The sequence below is a fragment of the Egretta garzetta genome, unplaced genomic scaffold (assembly GCF_000687185.1).
Source record: "Egretta garzetta isolate BGI_Z169 unplaced genomic scaffold, ASM68718v1 scaffold206, whole genome shotgun sequence".
Taxonomy (NCBI): Eukaryota; Metazoa; Chordata; class Aves; order Pelecaniformes; family Ardeidae; genus Egretta; species Egretta garzetta.
The window spans coordinates 1,607,227-1,631,772 of record NW_009259984.1 but is presented as its reverse complement, the minus strand read 5'-3'; the positions used below and the strand labels follow the sequence as shown (position 1 = coordinate 1,631,772).

The 24,546-nt window shown below is 35.4% G+C and overlaps 1 protein-coding gene across 1 annotated transcript in view; it reads right to left on the bottom strand.

The window, feature by feature from the left end:
* Positions 1-24,540, bottom strand: part of ATG2B (autophagy related 2B) — a 48,146-nt gene extending 23,606 nt beyond the window's left edge. Inside the window, 20 exon segments of the mRNA XM_035896023.1 lie at positions 306-478; positions 730-887; positions 2,048-2,190; positions 2,326-2,518; positions 3,547-3,652; positions 4,486-4,759; positions 6,028-6,216; positions 6,393-6,485; positions 6,999-7,149; positions 8,042-8,303; positions 8,458-8,569; positions 9,293-9,447; positions 10,124-10,306; positions 11,983-12,079; positions 15,250-15,429; positions 15,897-16,059; positions 17,424-17,526; positions 18,529-18,681; positions 20,533-20,695; positions 24,334-24,540. Coding sequence (XP_035751916.1) covers positions 306-478; positions 730-887; positions 2,048-2,190; positions 2,326-2,518; positions 3,547-3,652; positions 4,486-4,759; positions 6,028-6,216; positions 6,393-6,485; positions 6,999-7,149; positions 8,042-8,303; positions 8,458-8,569; positions 9,293-9,447; positions 10,124-10,306; positions 11,983-12,079; positions 15,250-15,429; positions 15,897-16,059; positions 17,424-17,526; positions 18,529-18,681; positions 20,533-20,695; positions 24,334-24,495 — 3,213 coding nt within the window. The 5' untranslated portion in view covers positions 24,496-24,540.
* Positions 24,541-24,546: the final 6 nt, after the last annotated feature.

Genomic DNA, 24,546 nt, shown 5'->3' with positions numbered 1-24,546 from the left:
CTGCTGAAGGAAGAATAGGAATAATAAAATGCCTGCTTGCTGACTTTTCTGCAGTTAGACAGTCTAATCTAACATAACATTTGCTACCAATACATGTTTTCCTGCTTGCATTTAGTTCTTCTCACATAAAACAAAAGAATTACTAAAATAGTGTTGTATTATTGTCTAATTATAGTACAGCACAATAGTATGATGATTACAGAATTATTGTTATAAACACTTGTTCCTTCCAAAAACAGTACATACAGCATGAAGGGGATCCCGTGGTCAAAACAACAGAACTTTTTCCAGCACTGGTGTCTCACCTTTACATCTGTGAATATTGACACTAATCCATGTGTCACATTTAGCAGAACAGACAGAAAGCTTTGAGAGTTCTTATTCTGAGAGTCAAGCTTTTTCCTTCGGCGTGAACGATAGTTTGGATCAACAGTGGAATAATACTGTGATGTTTCTTCCTCAGATCCACTCTCATCATCTAACAGATAAAATGAAAAACAACTAACTCTCTAGCTAGTACACATATTACACTAATAACTCATTGTTTTCCATCAATGCAATTCAATTTTACCCTTATGTACTTAATTAAACAGTAATTACGTTTTTTCTTCTTGTTTAAAACAATCCTTTCTTATAAGTTTGAAAAATCTTTCCACTATCAGCTTAATCACTTCAGCCAATTATGCTTTTGAATCACTATAGTTCCAGATGATTTATTAAGTGTATTACCATAATGAACTGCAGATTTAAATTGACTAAAGCTGTCTTTACTGAAAGTGTTGATGAGCTGGCTGGCCACAGATAGTCCAACACCGTAAGAAAGGTTTTCAAATGTTTCTACAGGAGATGGAGCTGTGGGTTCCCACAACAATAAATCATTGCTGATCCTAGGAAGAAATCCATTATCATTATACAAAATACTTAACTCCATTCCCACTTAATATAAGGTCAGTCAAGCAATATTTCCCTTGCAGACTTCATATAACACATCTCAGATTTCATAAACAAGGAAGAGAAAAAAGTTCAAGAGCACAAGAAAGAATAATGTATTAATGAGTAAAAGCAACAAATAATGAAAGTAACTTTTCTTCTGTAATTATGGTACCTACACACTGAAGTCTAACATTTGACAATGACACAAAAGCCTCTATTGGTATATTAGCTCAGTAGGTTGGAGAGGGGGTTACAAAACCCTATTTTGATCACATCATTTTCAAGCACAGTTGCAGGAAACATTAGTTCTTTCAATTTCAAGTGAGTCTGCGTCTGTTGGGGTTAAGATGTATGTGACATTCGGTACACAAGTACACCAACAGAATATTCAATGAAAGGTTCAGCTTTGCCGCTTGGGAAATGAAAAAATGCTTTGGAAGTAAAGTAATGGATGTGAGGCTAAAACAGATCAGCATCTCTCTTTATGTAGCTAATTTGTAGCATAATACCTATTTTTAGCTGCTTTAATCTAGTTGTATTTCTTTGTTTTTCAGACAGAAACATAACAGAAAAAAATGCTGAACCACCTATCTGAAAGTTGCGTTCACTTTCTCTACCTTTCTGTAAGCCTTTGGAAGATGCAAAACTAGGTTGTTCGGGTTTTTTTTTTCCCCTGCCTGCCTTGTGAACTCTGAATTTTTAGATGGAGAATCACTGAATAAAAGGGGAAAAGTAAAATTGAATGCAAGAGCTTTTGAAGTACAATGATCTACCTATAATGGAGAATTCCGAAAGATTACAGCAAAATGAAACATTGCAAACAGAGATCTGAACAAAGCATTCACTGAAAGCAAAAGACTATTTAACTTTACCCTTTGTTCACAAAATCTGCCCAACACTTTTTAGCAGCTGGCTGCTATGGTGCCAATCAGATATATGACACAGCGGCATCTCTGATGTTAACTTGGAAGAATATTTATAGAGGCTTTTATGTTCTTAGAAAACTGTACAAATGAATTCCTGCTATAGCTGCTCATTCAATCGCTTTTATCAAATGAATACAGAACTAAAAGTACAGGTCACAATAACCAAGCAAAACAATTATTATACTTGCCTATTGTAAAGCTTTTCATAAAAGTTTTTGTTTGGTAATGTTAAGTGAATGTTTGGTAACATGAGTTCCAGTACATAATGAGAATTGCTAATTGTTTTATCCTGAAACTCAGTCATTTCAACTACATCTCCTGGCATCACCATCTGAAAAAAAAAAAAAAAAAAAAAAACCAAAACTTCTCAAGTAAAATAAAAACAAAACCAGAAGCATATAAAGTAGTGAGAATATATTACTTTTGTCTACCATAAGCACAAAGCAGTAAGAAAATTTTATAGTACCTCTTCATTTTCAAACATGACCCTACGAGAAGAAAAAGGAGAAGGCTCTGGTCTTCTAATATCACAGACATCTTTCAAAGAATGAGACCCTCCTTCTTCTTCCTCTTGAAAGTTATTATCACCTTCTTCCTCCTCAGCTGCTATCCTTTCCAGAATAGAGTGCACAGCCAGAGGGTTTATTTTCAATACAATCCTGACATTGGAGAAGTTATGCAGAATAAGCTGTTAGAGATGCTTCAAATTTTTAAGTTGATGCAGAGTCACATATCCACTAGCTTTACTAGCTAGCCATAGACTAAGTAGGTCAAAAAAATCAGGGTTTTTTATTAGACAATAACGTATTTTATTAGACAAAGCAATACCATTAAAAAAACACCAAAATTAGGCAGAAAGGGACATGGAAAAGGAACCATCAGGCAAAAAGGTTAGTGTCTGCTTTTTTCAACTCCATCAGGTGACCATTAGGTGACCTAAGAAAAACCTAGCGCTCTCCCAAAATAATGCCTGTATCATTAGACCATCAACAGCTATTAAAAAAAGCTCTGCTACATGATGTAGTAGTGTGTTGCAGGTACACACTGTTATAGAAAAATTTGTATCATTATAAAAGAAAACCACACTGAAAAAAATATCCATACAAACAAACATGCTGTCAGAAAGCCACTAAATTTTGTGGCAAAAAATGTATGTGGCAAATTCTGCAACAATTCTAAAATTGCCTCTTTAAACATCTTATTACACACTACAGCTGTTAGGCATTGCCTTGCGTGTGATATAAGCTGCAAAAATTCAGTCACAATATAGTTATCATTGTTACAGCTTTATGCCAGCTTGTATTAACATTTTGATGCAAAATTTGACTGAGATTTTGTTTTGTTTGGTATTCAGTCTGGAACGTAAAGTAGGAGAAAAGGTAAAGTGACAAAAAAAAAGGGAGTAAATTTCAAGTCTCTAATCATTCACCTAACTTTCACTGACATTTACTCATGTCTACACAGAAACCATTATACATTAAAACTATCTTGCATTATTATAAGTGGAGAAGTTTGGGTTTGGTTTTTTTTAATAAATTTTTGGGTTCTTTTCAATAGCTACATGTTCCTTCTTTGCAAACTATTTTAAAGCATTTATCACACAGGCAGTCTGCATTAAAATTAGAGAAATAACAGTGCTTCACAAAAATCCAAACAACCCGCATTAAAAAATAAAACTTCATTTTACCGAGGCCAGTCAAAATTGTCTGATGATGATGTTACATCTCCATCTATGCCACCAGAAACTTGAAAAAATTTTATTGGTGCTTCTGCATTATCTTCTTCAAATGAACCTGAATAGAAAATGATTTTTAAAAAAATTAACAAGGGAACAACTGCTAACTTCAGGTTGCCCACTTCTCAGGTTGGAGTCCAACAGGCTAACTTGTCAATACTGTTACTAAGGTACTTATGCAAGTTTTGTCATCTTTTCCTCCAAAAATTAAATAGCAATTTTTCAAAATAAAAACTATTTCACATTACCTTCTAGCTAGCAGCAGTTAAAAAAAACAGATGCTTGTGATGCATATATACCTGCATTTACATTTATAGCATCACTACATTATGTCACAGCCTTGAAAAGTACACGGAATGACAAATCAGCAGAGAAGGTTACCAGTATAAACCAGTCTCGCAGATTTATTACTGTGAACGATATTAGAGGCATAAAAGTGTTAAAGTTTTCTCAATGACAGTTATTTAGGACATCATTCACTTCATTCCTGGACTAGACTTGAGATTCCTAATTTGCATAGCTCTAGTATTCCCCTACAAATCTACAAAACTAACCCTAACACCATGATAGAGATCCCAAAGACAGCAGTTTCAAAACCAGTTTGTTTCAATTTAGGGTATAACAATATAAGAGAAAACCACAGAAATAATAGCTCAGATCTCAAAAACAAGAACCCAAGTACTACACCTACATACATTAGCCTCTCCTAGTAGTATTATTTTGACTTAGGCTGACATTTAGTAGAGAACACTGAACAGCAGCAGAGATATCTGCTCCAAAATTCAGGTGGAAAGACACTGCCTGCGTTAATCCATATGAGGGGACCTTGTCTCAACGACGTAGTATCTGGGAAAATAAAAAAGTATTTGAAGATAATGTTAACATTCTTACCAGTTAGTTCTTTAAAGGTAAGTTCTAATTTAACTTGTTCTGGAGTTGACCCTCCTATAAACTCAGTTTTAAATTCCATATCTGTAAATTCAAGATGAAGAATCTCCTTCTGAAGTGATTTCTTAAACCATGGTCCTCTTTCCTGATCTGACCGTAGGTCAGGTATTGGGAAGCGAACAGAGAGATTTAATGCTGGGGCAGTGACTTGAACTGAAACTCTACAGTTTGCAGGAGTATGCGAATCATCCAGAAAAACTTCAGTAAATGCTTTATGCTAAAAGAGTAAAGGGGAGAAAAAAAAAAAAAAATCTAAATTAGAGAAAATAGCACTAAAAATTACTATGGGGAAAGCATTTGATTATGTAACGTCTAAAAATGAAAAAGATTAATTTTTAATATATCACACAAAACACATTAGGACCAATTGTTATTATACCCAGGATATTCTTCTATTATTGGTGCTGTTAAGATTCTACTTATTTAGAAGCCACGTATTTGCAGAGGTTAGCAATCTTTCAAAAATGGCTAACTTTCTATTTTTTCTTAAATTTGAGAGTGAGAGAACCAAACAATACTCAGCTGCACTTAGGTAATACCATGTGTCTCAGATTTTTTTTAAAAATGCTATTGTTGAGAAGCCAGGAACTACTATCATGCATATTTGCCCCTTTCAGTAAGTCATGGCTTCCAGCTCCTGTCACTGATGTGTCATTCAAAACCTCCTCGAGTGTAGCTTATTGCTGACCATCGTTGAAAAGAATCAAACTTTCAGGACATAACCATATTGATAGAAATTATTGACGTCTTACAAAATGTTTAAATGAGGATTCTCTTAAATGAGTTTTGACAACGAATTTTTCTGTAATCAATCATTGCAGCAATAAAATTACATGAAGATATGTGTTGATTTGTAGAAAACCAGTTAATTATATTAATCCTTCCTCACATTTCAAGAAAAGCCTTCAAATTTAATGTTGTTGTGCTAAATATACTAACACTTAAATCCTACTGACAACCTGAACCAAGACAAGTAAGATCCAACTTCTTCTGTTGGTACTTGATCACTAGAATGCAATCCTTCCCCAAAAGGGGGTAAGGCACAGCAGAAGCAACTGGGCTGACTCTGACACCTAAAGATTTCAATACAGAAGTGGAATTGTCAGCAACAGTTTATATCAGCTGCTGGAGAACATGACAGGACAGACGAGGGATTAGAAATCAGTCAAGATTCCTCTTTTTTGTCCAGTTCTGCTTGCTGCAAGAAGCAGAGAACTTATGCAGTTTGTGAAGCAGCTCCCACTGTCTTTAGCTCTGTTATCATGCACACAATCACTGAATATAAAATGAGTATCTATGTCAGACGGCTACTGATCTGTATCAGAAGTAAAAAATAAATAAAAAATCCACAAAAAATAAAAACAAACAAAAAAACCCCCAACCACCACAAATTAATCAGAATTAGCAATCTTAGGCTTAGTGCCACCCTGCCTTCCTCTTGCAAAAGATCAGCAAGTTCATTAATCAATTTTGCTTTTAACTTACCAGACTTATGTGCTTGTTGTAAGAAGCATACATGTGAGATGCCATCATCTCCACTGAAGTTAGTTTCTGTGGTTGAAGTAAGGAATTTAATCTGTCTACAATACTAATATCAAGCTCACAAAACACTGGACTTAACTTTATTTGTAACTCTGCTTTCTGTGGAACAGAACTGAGTCTCCCTTGACTACCCTGAAAAGAAAGAGAAAAAGCAATAAAATCCTTAAAAACAATATAATGAAACAAATTATAAAAACTGAGAGTTAAGGATTCTTGGTTTTACACGAAAGATACCTTTCTGCCAAAATGCACAAAATTAGATGAAGGCTATTACACAGAAACGTGGTGGTTTTAATCTCCCACCTTACCTGAGGTCCTCTATTATCTGAATGCTTATAATGAAGCTGAAGGCATGGCATAGCATGAGAATCATTTCCTTCTTCAGAATGAAATGTCAGCAGCTTTAGAATAAAATAAGAGTTAAAAATACTTAAGAGATAAGGAGGAAAGAGTTGTCACAGGAAAAAAATATTTATTACATTTTACCTAGTTCAGACAGGTAACCCTACATTCAAGTCAGTGAACAAAGCCCCAGCCCAACCACTTACTCAACCCTTTTATTCAGCCACTTTATTGGACGTCTCTGACCATTAAAAGAGCTAGAAGAATAATCATCACCCAAAGAAATCTTTGCATTGCTCTACTCCATCAGTTAGTTTTTGGAAAACATTTACTCTAATTCCCAAACTAGCAAAGTTTGGCTACTTAATGCTATTCCTGTCAGGTATGACAGCAGTCTGGTTCACTATTTAAGCTTACAATTAAAATATAAATTGCATCTTAAAACCATAACGTATTTAAAAAAAATTTAAAATATTAAAAATGTATTAAATTACAACCATTTTAAAATCTAGCATTCTAAGTTGTACAGTTAACATTTCTTTTCTATGGAACTCCCTTTATTTTTTACATACCTCTGTATAGTGAGGCTGAACAGAATGAGAGTCAGTAGAAAAAAGGCATTCCAGGAACTCCATATCCCCAATGGATAAATCAGTACTAAAACTTCGAGAGGCAGTCCTCTGTCTTTGTTCATAAGACACTTTGATGCCAGCACCTATGAATCTGAATTATGAAAATTATGAATTATGAAAAGCAGCATAAAATAAAAATTATGAAGAGTCAAGATTTTAGTATGTAAAAAAGGATCACTACTTTTAAAAATACTTTTAAAAATCATTAAACCCACCATAATTTCTTCAAAAAGAAGAAAAAAATCTAATTATAACAGATAATAGCTTTAGCAACAAAGAAAATGGAGCTCACTTATGTTACATGTTCAACAATGGTCAGTGTAGAGAAATTTGTAAAGAACACTTTAAACATCTAACCTAAAGTGGAAATTCATATTATGCTGGGAATCTAACATCCTCATACAGACAACGAAAAAGTCAGTATCTCAGGAAATCTGCTTTACATGCATAAGGTAAGAAAATATATACACAAACTTAAATGTTTTACTTCATATACTGCACTAGGACAGTAAAACCTTCTGGGGAAAAAAAAAAAAAGAGACGGTTGACTAATTTTATGATTTTGCTCACACTTACTTTTTAACCCTACTGATACACTATTTTGCACTAAGTAAAACCCTAAGCTCCTTCAAGCACAAATCACTTGGAATAAAGATGGTCCTGTAAAATACAGGTATTTCTAAAGAAATAATTTACTTAATGATTCTTGACTCTCTAGACTTTTGTGGTAGAAATGGCAACTAGTTTAATTCATCTTTTGTTGAAAAGAGCTAGGTTGACTTTAATGTTTACGCACTACTTTTTTTATTAAAAAATAAACAGTCTTGGACAACAGATGTGAAAATTCAAGACTATTTTGAAATTAACAAAGATGTCTAATGCAATTCAAATATTAAGTGACACAATGGAAATAAACTTACTTTATTCAAATTTATTTAAAAGTTATTTTTGTTAATTATATTTATTAATAAGCAAAGTTATACCTAAGGTGATCATGAGAACAAGCTTCTGCAAATACTTCTCGGAAGGACAGAAAATCTTCTGTTGAAAACTTAACTGGCTCAATCTTTTCTATTCTGGTAAAGAAATCCCGAGCCATTGGTGTCAATGGGTTAAGGTTCAGTGAACTTTCAGGTGGGGGTAAAGGGTCAATATGAAGTACAGACACTGAGAAAGTTCCAACTGCCAGTCTAATAAGAAGCTCAGGTCTGGATTCATCCACAGAAACAGATCTGGATGGAATAGCTGAAATACAAAATTAAGTTAACGTAATTTTTCAGCAGTAACACATTTATAAAATCATCTTTCTTTTGATTTTCATTTCTTTTCACCAAGTTGCTGCATAACAATTCGTTTCCAGAATTATCTAGGGAGCAGAATGCAAAACATTTTTCCTTACATGTCCTTCTTAAGGAAGTCTGGTGAATCATGTTGGCTGTAAGTGAAGAACCTCTTGGAGGTTGCAGTTCTTGTTTGTTACGATCAAGAAAATCACCCCAAGTTGGTTGAAGCTAAAACAAAAATATATATGATCTCAAATTTGACAAACAGATGTTAGACATTACATCAAACATAAATAAGGTAAAGAACAAAAAGAAGATACATGCCTGAACAACCAACAGCATGCCTTTTCACGACATATTAGTGCTCAACTAAACAATGCAGATATGCTTTACTTTGGGCTATGCTTTCTAAGTCTATGATCATCTTACAGCCACGTATTTTTAAAGCTAAAGTTGCTCTCTCCATGAGCGTATATTCTCCCGTTTCTCTTTAAAAAGCACAACTGTTCTCCATGGCTTTCATTAAAAACATTAGGCACATCACAGATTTGGGAAAGACAGCAATATCAACAGGGTAATTTTTATGTTATCTGAAGAATAATGTAATACCACAGTTCTGTACTTTTAATTGTAATTGCCTGTGTAGTCCATATTAGAAGAAAACACAGATGGCAAACATGCAGTTATTAAAATGAAAATAAATCATAAAGTGTCCTATATAAGCTTCAGGGCGTTTGAAAACAAACACGTTCTATTTCTTGTCCTGGTAGCCAAACAGATGAGAAAATTTCCAATACAATTTCCATAGCAGAAAAGGAATACTATCAGCTCTGAACGTTTTTAATTGTCCCAGAATTTTGCAATAGTTCTTGATATTGTAAAGAATATTCATGCAAGTTTCAGAAAAAAGTGTTAATTTCAAAAAGATTTTAAATCTAGTTAATACTATACCACTGTAGTGCTCAGTGGAGATCCTGCTGGTGTAGTTGTATATGTACTGGTTAAAGACAAGTCTAGATCCATAGTTGGAGGGTCTCCAAGAGGTGGAAGGGAGGAAAGGCTGTGAGACATGTCCATTTCAGCCATTGAGAAGAAAACTTCTTCTTCTAATGAGAACCATAGATAGTAAAGAGTTAATTTCTAATGAAAAAAAAACCAACTTTACTTTTAACAGAAATGTATTCATAAGTTCAGAAATCTAACTGCTAGACAGAATAACCAGCTAAATATATTATTTACAAAAGTTCTCTTGACACTGATACTAGTAGTATCTACGGACAGAGATTATTTTTAAAAAGTGAAAAACCTAATAAATACTAAAGCAGTTAAATATTCCAGTTTCATGTTCAAGTTGGCATAATTTCTATAAATTCATACACTGTCCTTTTGACAAATCAAAGTTCATACTTTCACATTAAAAATAATCAACAAAAAATTATTCAAATAAAAATACAAATATCAGGGCAGTGCAACTATTATTCTGTATTTAATTTCCTCATCCGTGCATTTCAAAAAATGTTACACTGCATGGGTATTTACTGTGTTGCACAGTAACACAGATTACGGAACGGTTTTCATGAAATACTGAATCAAGTCTAGCCTGATACCTAAGCTAGGCGTTAATTTTTTATTCAACAGTACAATTAATAGCATACAATTATTCTATGGCAAAGTTTTTAAGTTAGTAAGGATACTTAAGTAGTAAGATTAAAAGATGAACAGTCAACTTATATAATCTTAACAACAGGTTATTTGCTAAACGGCATCATTTTTTATACTTGCCACGACTAGAAGGCGTTCTGGCACTCTCTGTCTCATAAAAGCTTTGTTCAGATGATGCTCCTGCAGATAAAGACTCTTTTCTTAAATAACGTTTCAACTCCATCTGAATCCGATACTCATCTTCCTGTTGCATTGGCCGGTTCTTCCTATCTTTATTTGACAATTCTATCCTGCTCAGGCTCTCTCAAAATCCTTTTTAGCTATGCAAAAACCCCCTCAAACTCTGAATTCAAAAAAAAAAAAAAAAAAAGACAGAAAGCCCACTGTCATTTCCTTACCAGCATTCCAAAGAAAATTCAAATTTTAATCTGAAAATTAACCAGCTGTTGTATATACATGCATCTGTATATGTATACACATATCTGTTGTATATCAGATGTGTATATACCTGCATTTTGTTGGTTTGGAGATTTTATTTGTCCAAAACCTATTACTTTCTCCCTAACACTCATTAATCATGGAATCATTTGGTTGGAAAAGACCTTTAAGATCAAGCCCAACTGTACCTGTCCGCTACTAAACCATGTCCCTAAGCAGCACATCTACACATCTTTCAAATACCTGCAGTGATGGAACTCAACCACTTCCCTGCCCATTACAGTTCCTGATAACCTTTTCTGTGAAGAAATTTTTCCTAATATCCAATCTAAACCTCCCCTGGTGCAACTTGAGGCTATTTCCTCTCGTCCTATCACTTGTTACTTGGGAGAAGAGACTGACCCCTACCTCACTACAGCCTCCCACCACGTTTCTGTGATGGCAACTACATCATAGTTTTCCTGTTGCACGATGGCTTCTAATTCCTCCTGTTCATTGCCCATCCTGCGAGCATTGGTATAGACGCATTTCAGTCAGGCTAATGATCCCACCACTCTTCTGAAGGGAGAAGTCTTAGGAACTAAGTGACTAATCACAATTGTTGCTAACCCATCAACAACCTTTGCATCTTTACAGCCGCTTGGATTACTATCCGTCACTTCCTCTGAGGTGAAAGACCAAAGGACCTCGCTAGCATGCTGTCCCTCACACATTAGCGTGTGTCTGAAGAAAATACTTTAAGGTCATATATGCAAATGTGTTCACATATTAGCATATATTTCTCTTCTCAGTCAGCTTTAGGGACTAAGGACACAATGTCTTAATGGTTTTACTGTTAAAGAAATTTCAGGTTTGAAGATGACACATATGGGAAATGGTATGTAATGTTTTTCCAGTTATCCAAACACAATGAACAAGTCCAGTGTAACAAATATATCAGTAATATTCTCATTAGCGAGCATTAAGTATCTACCCAGGACATGACAAACGTTTTAAAAAAGATTAACTATCTATTCTAATACATGTTGTTACATTAGGTAGATGGGGGGAACAAACCAAAACACCCTCATCCTGCTAGTGCAGTAGTCTAAACACTGCTGTTATCATGTAGCAAATATGGACAAATGAACTCAGCTACTGTCTGTTCTATGTTTTCTGTGCCTGTCACTAAAGCATAGGACAGAGAAGGAACCAGACTGCTAAGCCCCTCTCATGAAACAGAAGCTACAAGAACCAAAATTGTTCTGGCCTCCTGATTTTCTCCACCTACCATTTCCCCATCCCTTGTCTATAGTCACTTGTTAAGCCTTATTTGTTACCTAGACTTCCATTAGCAGCATGTACAATTTGCAACTGAAGTCAATAAATTGATCATAGTCCTTACTCAGAGCAGCTACAAAATAGTTTGCTAAGATCAGATAGAAATTAATAATAACCTACCACCACATTTTTTTTCCCCACAGAGGAAACTTGTTTATCTTGCAAAGTTTATTTTTCATCCACCATAATACATATTTAACTTTTACAGAATGTTCACTTGCCTGGTCCAGCAATAGCTGCTACCATGTCCAATAGAAGATGCACCTGCCTTGGTGACAGAAATAGATGTACAGAGTCTATTTGTCCATCTACATCCAACTAAAAAAAAAAAGAAAGAAAAAAGTTTCAAGAACACATAAGGATTTTTTCTTTAAAAGTCTTGAATCAACTATTTTGATAACAGATTTTGATGCTGTAAAGGATACGGCCATTCCGGTAGTATCTTCATCTTCTACACAACAACAGCTAGAAATTGCGTATTGCTTCCAATCTGTAGCTTGGCAGGTTAAATGCAGGTCTACCACTAACAATTTATTAGCTTAAAATAAATACACAATCGCCTAATAGGAAAATTCAAGAATACCATTAACCTGCTAGTTGTTTTGCTTCTTTAAAAGTTCCAGAAGTAATCCACAATACAAAGTTAGCATTATGTACTAATTATAAAATACTGAAGGCAGCACCTTCTGAAGTAACCTTAAAAACTGTAGAGGTTCTCTTCAGGATTTCTCTTTAGTATAGAGATTAATAAATTCACATACTTTCTTCATAAAGAGTGGGATGTTTATAGAAATCTAACTGGTTTGATATGGTATACCACAAAGCAGGCCACTTATCTTTTGAGAGCAGCTCAAGCTAAATTTATCTTAAGAACTTGTATAGATTTATGTTTCAATTCTAGAATCCTGTACTCCTAGCCATTGGTTCACTCATGGTTATTAATCATTGTATCGGGTGTAGGTGGCAAGGCGTTGGCAGCAGGGCATGCTGCAGGGGCAGCCTCTGTGCTAAGAGCTCAGGGTCTGCAGCCAGCTGAGCAAAGCTGGCTCCAGCCAGCCCTGTAATGGACCCACCTCAGGACAGAGGTGAGCCCATCAGCAAAGCTGGTGGTGCCTCCACGAAAACATACTTAATAAAGGTGAAGATGCTGTGCAGGCAGTGAGGAAAAAACAGGAAGAGACAAAATCCTGCAAATACCAAGGTCAGTGAAGAAGGAGGGGGAGAAGCTGCTCCAGGTGCTAGAGCAGATATTCCCCCGTAGCCTGTGGAAGATCATGTCAGAGCAGATATCCACACTGCAGCTCACAGAAGACCCCACTCTGCAGCAGGCAGATGTGCCCTGAAGTAAGCTGTAGCCTGTGGAAAGCCCACACAGGAGCAGGCTCCTGGCAGGTGCTACAGCCCATGGAGAGTATCCCACACAGCAGCAGGTTCTCCTGTCAGGAACTGCACTTCATGGAGGACCCATGAGGGAGCAGGTTTATCCTGCTGGACTGTGACCCATGGAGAAGACCCACACTGAAGCAGTTTGTGAAGGACTGCAGCCTGAGGGACCCACACTGGAGTAGAGGAAGAGCATGAGGAGGAAGGAGGAGCACAGAGGAACTGTTATGAACTGGCTGCAATCCCTCAAATCCCCATCCCCCATGCACTGCTCAAGGTGGTGAGGAGGTACAGGAGTTGGGAATGAAGAAGTGAAGTTGAGCCTGGGAAGAAAAAACAGGTGAGGGGATGGTGTTTTAGTTTGTTTCTCATCATCCAACTCCATTCTAATTGGCAATAAATTCAATTAATTGTCCCCAAATTGAGTCTGTTGTGCCCGTGACAGTAATTGCTAAGTGGTCTCCCTGTCTTTATCTCAATCCATGAGCTTTTTCATCATGTTCTCTCCCCCTGTCCTGTTGAGGAGTGCAAGTGAGAGCAGCTGGATGGGTGTACGACAGCCAGCCAAGGTCAACCCACCACGCTCGGGGGGGAGGGGGGGAAGCATGCAGTGGAACACATTTATATGAAAATATACTTTTGCTCATAAACACCTTAAGGGAATATTTACCTAAGCAGGGAAAAGAAATGATCAATTAGTTCTGCATACTGTTTCCTACTACTTTTTTCCATCCTTTGGAAAGAGTTGAAGGAAAATGAAATTATTGAAGCGTGTCATGCTTGACATGAACTTAAGCAGCGTATTTTGTAGTTTACATGCTTGAAACACCTATTCTAATCAAAAGTGTTCTAACACAATTCAGTTTCCAGAGTAAAAAAAGGTTAACCTAGACAAAGCAATATACTGCGTCCATGTTCTTTCCAATCTGCATGAACTCAACCTGGTAAACCAAAAAACAGGTCCTTCCTTAATTTTGTCATCTAACATTACCTCCATTCACTAGTTCAGATGTTGCTGGCCTTTAACGTGCCAACAGTGTTTTGCCTGTACTCAAGCCCAACTTGCAGAGCCCACTGCTCTGCATTCTGTTATATTCCAACTTCTATAAAAATCCATGACTCTCAAGTCTGAACTTGATGGTTTTCTTCTGGCTACCTTAAAATACAACTAATGATATCAAAGTGAAAAAATTTAGATTTTTAGAAACAGTTGGACATAAGTTAATTTAAAGGTGTTAACTGCATTAACTATTCACAATTTTGAAACAGCTAGCTTTTTGCTATTTCACTTTTCAAGGACTTTTCTTAACTGAATAAACAAGTTATAAAGACTGATTAGAAATTGCTGGACATCAGAAAATTTCTACTGCAGTAGAAATTTTCTGCTTTCTGTAGAATAGTGCACTACACAAGACAGGTCAATAGCCAATTTTAAAATTGGAGACAAGGGGAATATTTATACAACTTTATTTATCTAGTCATACCTTTTTTTTTTTTTAAATTGGGCTTTATTTTCAACTGCTTTGCTTCCTGCATCTTTATGTAAGAGTCAATTTTTTTTTAACTAGTAGCATTTAAATTTGGCATTATTATCTGATTTACTATAAATTTTAATATAAAGATTCAGAAGTAGAAATATTCATTTCAGTTTTATAATGCTGCAGCCTACCTAATCATTTAAGGTTTACTTCTAATTGTTGAAGTAAATTATACGCTTTTAAAACCAAAGTGATTTTAATCAACCATTTAAACATTCCACACATACACAGGCAAAGTCACAGTGCTACAAGAAAAAAAGCTAAAAGAATAGCAGCAGGAGTTTCATGAAAACAAAACAACTTTCTCAGGAGTTACTTCAATACATAAATTCAGTCTCTCTAATATGCAGGAATTCTCCTTTAACAGACTTCAGTGTGCCATGGACTTGTCTGGCCACTGTCAAGATGTCTTATTATGCATATACATTGATTTTGAATGCAGAGAATCTAAAGCAAAACTAAGGAGATTCCATCCTCTTCAGAACCTCACCATTTTTTTTATGCAGTTGAAAAAAATAAAATCCTACATAACTATTAATTTAGTTAAATAGGAAAAGCATGACTAACCTTGGCTCCAGGAAGTACTTCATTTTGCTTTAATGTTAGACTCAACTCCATTCTACCAATCAGCTTACTGATCTGTACGGGGTCAGAAGGAGTAATTTCTGGCAAGTTTCTTGTTAATTGTGGATGTGGCTCATAAGTGATTTTTGGATTCCAGCTAGGTGAAAGCTTTGGTTCAGTTGCCTTAATGTTACAGAGAAAGGAATAAGAATGTACCTCATTTCTTTAAAAAAAAAAAACCAACACCAAACACACAAGCATCTCAAATAAGCTTATCACACAAATGATCATTTTTACACAATGAAATTCGACAATGTCATTAAAAACATGTATTGATAACTGTGAAAGAAACAAGTAATGTAAAATGCAAAACATTAGGCCTTTGCAAAAAAGTGGAGCATAGTGAATTGTAGATGACTTCTACATATTAAAGTTGCAGCCAGATTCCAGTACAATACATCCTAAATTCTACTCGGTTCTAAAGTCTATTTCCTTCCCCCTCCTCAAAATCAACAGGAAGTGATTATGAAACTTATTGAACACAGATTCAAGTAAAAGTTCAGCTCCTATATCCTTCAGAATTAATTTAATATATGAGCGTGACAATATCCTTTATCAATTTACATTCTTATATGATGTATTTAATTTACCAGCTGTGTAGCTGAACACACTGGGGAGGACTTTGCCGATGCAGGAAACTCATCCCAGAAGAAAGAGACACCTGAGAGCTGCAGTAACTTGTGAGCAAAAGCTGTGGGCTGATGTACGTTAATTCCAGAGCACTCATCTGCAGTTTCATCACAGTACATAGTTCTGGGAGACAAAAGCAAGGAAATAAATATGGTAGGTGCATGCAAATTGTTACCTTTATTGTGCCATTTAGCCTCCAAGTTTTTACATGCTTGCTTGCTCTCTCCATACTCTTTACAATGCCATTGATTGTCCTAAAAGGAGAAACCACCACTCTTGGGGAATGAGGGGAAATCTTACATTTTCTACAGGACACCACAGGACAATTGTGACATCCTTCCAGGGTGAATATATCCTAGTGTATTATCCTAGTACTTATGTCTGATCTGACCACAAAGTGAAGGAGTCCACCCAACGCTTCTGTACATACATTTCCATTAGGGGACACAAAATTCTTGCTTCAGAACCTGAACTTTTTAAAAATGCAATCTAGCATTTTTCTGTTGTCTAAGAGTACTACTTGAAAGTAACATTCTGTGACAAAATGAAAGTTGAAAATTGAGAGAATAGGCTCCGGTCCTGCAAAATTTCTGTGAAATTAAATTTCTTACATTATAATACTGAGAGACAGTATAAACAGTAAACTCTTAAAGAGATGCAAGTCTCCACATAATAGATTTTACAGTGGAGAAAACACACCTACCATTCTATAAATAATATGTATCAAGCATGAAAACACCATGCTATTTAACGGTCTGTTTCAACCTAGTTTTTAAAAGTACAGAAAAGGAGATTTGTTCTGGGGCATGGAAAAGAAAAATATTTATAGTTTTACTGACATGTCTCCTGAACTGAACATAGCAGCCTGAAGTTTATAAATGTTTAAAACCAAATATATTTCATTAGCATTTCTCAGTAAGAATCAGTTTTATTTGGTAATGATTTCAATATTTTGCAAGAAAATATGATTACACTATCCCATAGGTCAGAAAAAATACTTTAAGAACATGTACAGTATTCAAGTTCAAAGTAATTACAGGATACACGTGGGTTCTTCTGAAAGCTCACAGAGGACCTAAAATCTTCCAGTTTAAATATTTTCAGAAAACAAGACAGTCCTGAAAAAATTAAAGTGTCTTCAATATACAACAGGAACTGTTAAGGTATTAAAACCCCTTTGCGTAAGAGATGGCCCCATTGACTGTTGAACATCTGAGAAATGGTATTCATTAATTGTAAAGTGGTCACTAACTTATCTTTGGAAAATCTAGAACTCTTCTAATTTGATGGTTAAATATCTTTATCTTAAACATGTTAAGTGGAAGTTGAGTGGAGAAAATGCTCACTGGCATTATAAAAGAGGTGCTCAAGAGTTAGCGTCTGTACATTAAGAATGTTTGTGCATGGATAAAATATATCATACAGGAAATAGCAAAAAGTGCCTTAGGGGAAAAAAAATTACACATCTTAAAAAAAAAAATCTTTACCTTTCGATTCTGATTTCAAGTGCAGTTCCACTTTTAGAGTTTTCCGGCACATGTTCTATTCGCAAAACAGTATCTAAAAAGGTAACTTTCACTCTTCTTAGAACTTAAATGAGAAAACAAAAAGATACCACGCAAGCATTTAAGTCAAGTTACTCAATGACGACTTGATTATAATAAATTTTAAATGGTCTTTCATTTTGTTTAAGTTCTTAATATTTATTTCAGTGAAAATAAGCAACTGAGTTTAATAATGTAACAAGACATCAAGTGACAATGTAAACTCCTATTAAATGTCTAGTGTGTACACCCATACCAAGCAATAGACTTTAATGCATGTATATTTGAGCAAGTGACAACTCAAATCAAGCTGTTCTATGGCTCTGTGTGGATGGTCCTCAAAGAAAGTACCTGTTTCATTGTGCACCATGTCTAAACTCCTATACATTGCTATACCACCACACTGCTTTGGCTGAATACTTCTATTTCTAAATCTGATTTTAAACATTTCTCTTAGCTCAGACGTTTTAGCATGAGGTTCTCCACCACATAATGTGGTCATAAGCCCTTAGTTTCTTCTACTTTAAAAAAAAAAAAAACCACCACCACCAAAAAACAGTTTCTAAAGTACTTCTAACAACGTGTTGTGATTATTGAAATACATATGTCACAACAGGTCAGCTTTGTGTAAAAATAGCTGAAAAGCCATTCTCTGTTTCTCCCTCAACAACATTGCCACTAATAGTCTAAGTTTGTGTGATGAACTAAATTGGAACCTCCAAAACTAAGGCATCTCACCAACCACCCAAGCACAGATTTAGCTGGACTTTTTCTGGTGTACCAACAAACACAATCTGCTCTGAAGTGGGGCTCATTCTGTCCACTGAGGGAAGTACACACATATTTTAAGTAAGTAAATGTTGTTGGGGTTTTTTGTCCTCTGCTTCATAAACAAGTTCAATTGTCCTCCCTGTTTAAATTTTACAGGTAACAAGTGAAAATTTGTGAGACCAGTTATGGCAAATGTGATGCCGTTTTGTAAAACTGAGACACAACAGAACTGATTTAATTTCAGATGCTCACTCGGATCTCAATAATTAATTCATACCTGTTTCAATAGTTTCCGCAAATTTCTCAAGTCCTTCAAAAGGCTGGGACCCCTCTCCTTGTTCATCTGTCAGTTTTTGGCTAAGACACTCTTTTGCAAGCTGCATACTACTGGTCATAAAACTTGACCAATACATAGGCTCAGACCCAGATGCTGTGGAGTAATAGAAGTCTTAATAAATTTGACTATGAACATTTTGAAACAATAAAGACAAAACAAGATAATGCATTTGGCACATGTACAAAAGAGCTTCAGCAGCTTAGTAAGAAGTCATACTTAAAACCAAATCCAGTTACAATCTCTCTCTATACACTTTACTACTTTAAATTTACTTTACTCTATTTAGATTCCATTTGGTAAGAATCTGGTATTTAAAAACTCACTATAAACAAGATGAAACCAGAATTCAGTGTAACCAATCTTCAGTGCTGGTTTGAGGGAATAATTTCTCAAGTACTTTTATTATATTGGTATGATTTTACAGGCATAATTTGGCAAAATGAAATCAAGGAAATAATTCTTTTTCATTAAGGATTATTATAAGATTTCTTATTCCATTTGAAACATATCCTAGATGAGGAAGACTACACAAGGTTGAAGATGTTATCTTAGCATATTAGAACACATTTTAAATGTGTAACACTGACCTAATATAATAAGTAGAACATAATAAAATCCTAGAGCACAGCACATATTAAGCTGCACAAGTTTCTTAGTAGCCAGATTAACTTAATTGACAGTGCATTCCTATCGGCTAATGCCAAGCCTATTGTAAGCAAACACTATAAAATTAGATTAGAAAAGTTGATCAACTTAAACTATAACACTTTAGTATAGAAAAAAAAAAAAAAAAGTAAAACTAGCACAAATAAAACATGTTAAACATGCAAAACATTCCAGTTTAGCGTTCAGGTCTGGAAACATCCATGTGGCTATAAAATTGTGATAAAATTCGTGTCATGGATTTTTTTCTACTGTATTACAAAGCCTTGTGAATCAGAGAAGTAAATGGACGCAAGTGAATAAATAAAGCTTCCTCTAATACTACCATTCTTTCAAAGCAATAATCTTACATGAGAAAGTAAGATAGCTCAAAATCTAGTTCCAGTTAAACAAGTAAGAATGAAATGCAGAGTATATATAAGCAAGTTACGTAAGGTAACTTGCAAAAGATGGAAATTAGGATTTAAGCATTTTGTTTTCTTCTTTATGATGCATTTAAAGAAATATTTTCTTCCATCTTCTCTACACTATAAAGAAGAAAACAAATTAAAATCCTTCAGAAATTCATTTAAAATTTTCCACACACTAAAAACGCACTAGATGTCCTACACACTCTAACAACACATCTTAACAGAAATTATGGAGGTTTGATAGTGACATTTTATCAGTCCTATAGATCAGCTAGATTCATATGGATACAGACAAGCTAGAAGGGCTCAGACAATCCTCTCAGCATTATAATCAAAGGTAATAAGCATTTAGAATACTTAAAAGTCATTATTTCAGACTGTGATAGCAATTACAATGTATTAGTTGTTCTCCAAATATACAGGACAATTCATGTTTTACTCTAAAGTTGCCAAAGAAGGCCAGAACCTCACTGTAACCCGCCTCGTAGTCTTACACTATTGTGTTATCTTACTTACTCACTAACAGCCAGCTCCTAATGCTGACTAACATCACTTGGCATACAACAGCCAAAAAACCTAGCTAACAAAAACTCCTTTCCACACAGCATCATTTTCATTTCAATATGTCTGAAACAGTTTGGAAGAAGAAATACAACAAATTATTTAACAGAACAACAACCAATTGAGAAATACTTGACAACCAACTGACAAACACCCGACAGTTTCTTTTTTTATTACATTCTCTAACATTAATGTATGTAAATTAAATGGCACTTTAATTAAGACTAAGAACTGACTAAATCAAGTGTAGCCTTTTGCCTCTGAAAAATTGCAAAGAATCTCCTTTTTGAAAATTAAAAAACAAGCCTACCAAGCCTTGGTCTTGGCCTGAAGACCATCTCTAATCCTTTTACTTCTAATGCACAGTTATCCTGTAGCAACGACCCCCATGGCACAGATAAAGAAATTGATTGGATAAATCCATCTGTGACTTCCAGAGGAGCATCTGCAGACTCCAGGATCTCATTAAGACACTAAAAGAAATAAAAATAATAATAATAATTAAAAAGAAAAAAAAAAGTCACATCCATAAATTTGAGTATAACAAATGAAACATATTGAGGCTACCAGAAAATGAATTATGTTGATTCCATCATAATTTGTTTCACAATAATTACTTAGTTTTCAGCATAATACAGATTTCTTTGTAGTAGCAGAAACACAGGTTATACAGCATTACACCAAAAAATTCTGTTATCTTACTGTTAGAAATACTATACTACTGACACAAGTTAATCTATTCTTTCACTGGCAATACTTGAAGAATGCTGAAAACAGGCTGACAGTAAAAATGCAAACAGTACCTGGTTTCTTGGCAAAAGTATTTCACAAGCATGTAATTTCAAAACAATGTTCATTTTACCTTTCTCTGTGAGAATGGAACAACCACATCTTGCTGTATAACATAGTTGCCATTTCTAAATCCTATTTTAATGTGTTCAATTTCAGCACTAATTTAAAAATCAAAGCTCATGGGACAGACCAATATTCTACAGAAACTGTTCCATTAATCCAGTCCTTTATAGTAACATTATAAACAAAACTACAATCAATCAAGTTGCCCTCAGTATCATACAGAGTAAGAGTGACATTGATGAAAAAAAATGGAACACCTGCTCTGAAGTAACTTGGGCTTTCTAAGTTTTCCACAATCCTCAGGAAAGACTCACTTACTGCACTATATAGCTTTCATTACCTCCATACAGAGTCCAAAGAGCCTGTTTGCAAAGGAAACACATTGTTTGCATTTATGTTAAGAAAAAAAAAAAAATATGCAAACCCGTGTATGTGCCCTGATCCAAAAATTTAGTTAAAACTAAGTTACTGAACAAGAACTATCTAGGCTGCTTTAATAAAATAAAAAATAATCTCAATCACATACCAAATTTCCTGAGTGCAACTTACTAATATATACAAGACCCTACTAAAGACTGTGGTTGTAATATTAGGACATAATCTTCAACTGGCAAAAAAAAAAAAAAAGTGTGGTTTTGACCTTCCTGTGTTGAACAGAGCCATTGATTTTACCTGAGAAAATGCATAATTTCGACACTGAAAGTTTGTTTTTTTTAAAATAAGGATTTAAAAGTTGCTGTCAATTTTATTTGCATTTAGAATGATATTATAATTATGTAGAATAATTAAAAAAAAAAAGACCAAAAAAGTCTTCAGAAAATGACATTTTTCACTTATGTCTCCAGGTGCAATTTTCCCATCATTTTAACTTGTTGCTCTACTTATGCTCTTAATAACTTTGCTTTTAGAATCTTGTTTGCTTGCATGTTCAGCTTTTCTAGTTTCTGTTCAAAGTCCATTCAAGTAGCAGAAAAAGACACCAACTTTAAAGAAACAGAACCTCAAACTTCTATTAAGAAATTATTTTAGAATCAAATAATCATCTAAGATTCAGCAAAATTAAAACTTTATTTTGAATTAAATGTAAGAATCATAGATGTGGTAATAGCATAAGACAAGGCAAAAATAATTATTTGGCATGAAAACCACACTTGAAAATATCACAGATTCACTTAAATTAATTGAACCATTACAAAATAATTTGCTATAGCAAGAAGCAAGCTAGTTACCAAAAGCTATTGTGAATAAATCTGATCTCGGATGCTTTTTTGCTACCAACGTACATGGCAATAAAAATCAGTGTATTTTAGTACCTTCCTTATCTCTTTGAAATAGAAATTTACTATCTAAAAGCAAAAAAAATTTCAAGTATTCTTGCAGTTAAATTACTTCATAAACCAGCCAGTTGTTCCTAGAAAATAGCAATTAGAGCATTCCAAGTGAAATTTTAAAACTGAAGCACAGGACTGATTGCCACATTTTTGACTGAAAGTCACAGTAATTCTAGCAGCAAAAGTACCATTTGATGTATATGAAAATTCAACCACAAACATCGTGGGTTACATTTTGATTTTGTTAAACAGTCCAGGTGCAAGAGGCAAAGGGGTTACATTAATAACCCCGGGTATTCCTACATACCTCTATAATCTACAAACACATACAATATGGGCTAAAATAGCTACAATGTTCAGATGAACAGAAATATCCACAAAAATGGATAATACGTAAAAATACAGTCATCCTGGTGATTCATAGTGAACAAGCTTACAATGACTAGGGGGAAAAAAAAGAGCTGTAGTACTTCCGCGACATCTGTTTTTGCAATCTGTCATACATGAGAAAGTCACGTGCAGAGAACCTCAAACATGTCATTGTCTACAAGCCAAAAAAAAAAAATGCTGATCTACAAACGGGGAAGATAACCTAAACATTATTGCATATACATTTAATCACTGTGTATACATAACTAACTGTTCATTTAGTACTGGTTCATAACTGCTGCTGTTTCAAAGTATTTACACTTTAAATAATGTCACTTTGGCTAGTGAAGAGTGCTGTGATACCCACTAGAGGGCATAGTAATGCTATTAAAGCGAGGCAGCCTTACCGCCTGCCACAGAAAACAAGCTGCAGACACAGCCAGAAAAGAAAAGAAAACAAAACAAGCAAACAACAAAAAAACCCCACGCTAAACCGCTGGTAATATCGAGTATTTCTGTAAACGCCTGCCTCCTGCCACTTTCAAACACATTTTCACACAAACAATTGGAAAAGCATTATTTGAAAACATCACATATTCACAAGTATTTTAAAATGTACCCAGCCTGGCCTAATACCAGAACGTAGTATAGTAAAAGCACGTTTTGAAAGTACTCTGTAAAGCAACAAGCCTGTGTACCTACTCCATCGTATGTGCTACCCTGGAAGTCAGCGACTGACGCACAGCAGTGCTTAAGGCTTCTCATGACAGTCACTTGACTGGCAGGTAGAATTCACATTGGTAATTAACCCCAGAAACTTGACGAAATATTACAAGCACCGACACAGACCTTTGGATTACTACAGTAGGCTGGAAGTATGAATACGTCTGTGTATGTATAGTCGCATACATATATACATAAAACAATACACACCGGGACCGAAAAAAAAGCTTCAGTCGGTTCAAAGCGTGACAGCCCACCTGCTAAGCCAACTCCAGCCAAAACAGCTTTCCATCTGTCAACAAGTATTTTCACCACTGCAAGACTGGGGAGCAATTTTTCGAGATCTAAATGGACTAAGCTCAGCATAACACTGCCCATAACAACCAAGATACCTCCAAGATGAAGACAAAGCACAAACAGAACAGGAATTACTTTGTGGTTTTTATGATCTCTGGAAGCAGTCAGTAAACATGCTCCGCAGTAACTACAGCAGCAATTTCTAGTAGTTTGGGCTACACTAGCTCGTGCTCCCTGAAATACGAGCAGCCATTGCTTTCTTTCAGTTTTTGTTTCCTTTTTCGTAATTTAAAATAACGAAACCAGAAGTATGGCTAGAAAAACACATTCATAATAAATGCCCAGATATTTTTTTTTTTTAAAGCGCTCGCATATCAGAGAGGAGTTCCCTGGATGAAATGCTAATTACGGCTGTAACTTTTTACATAAAGGAGGCTGGGTATTGAAAATAAAGTGGGTGGCAGCCGGGGGCAGGGAATCAGCTGGTCCCTCAGACGCAGCGGGAGCCGAGGGGGTGAAGCGCCGGCATCTCTTACCCACTTATCCAGAGGGACCTGCGTCAAGGAGCCGGTGCCCTGGTAGAGATCCAGGCTGAGCTGCTCCAGGCTGAGCTTCTCCTGCAAGAAGTGGCCCAGGTACCTCTGCAGCAGGTACCTGCAGGCCCTCTTCTTGATGGACTCCGAGAAAGGCCACGGCATGGCGGCTGCGCGCCGGGGGCCGCGGGGCCAGGCGGCGGGACGGGGACGGGG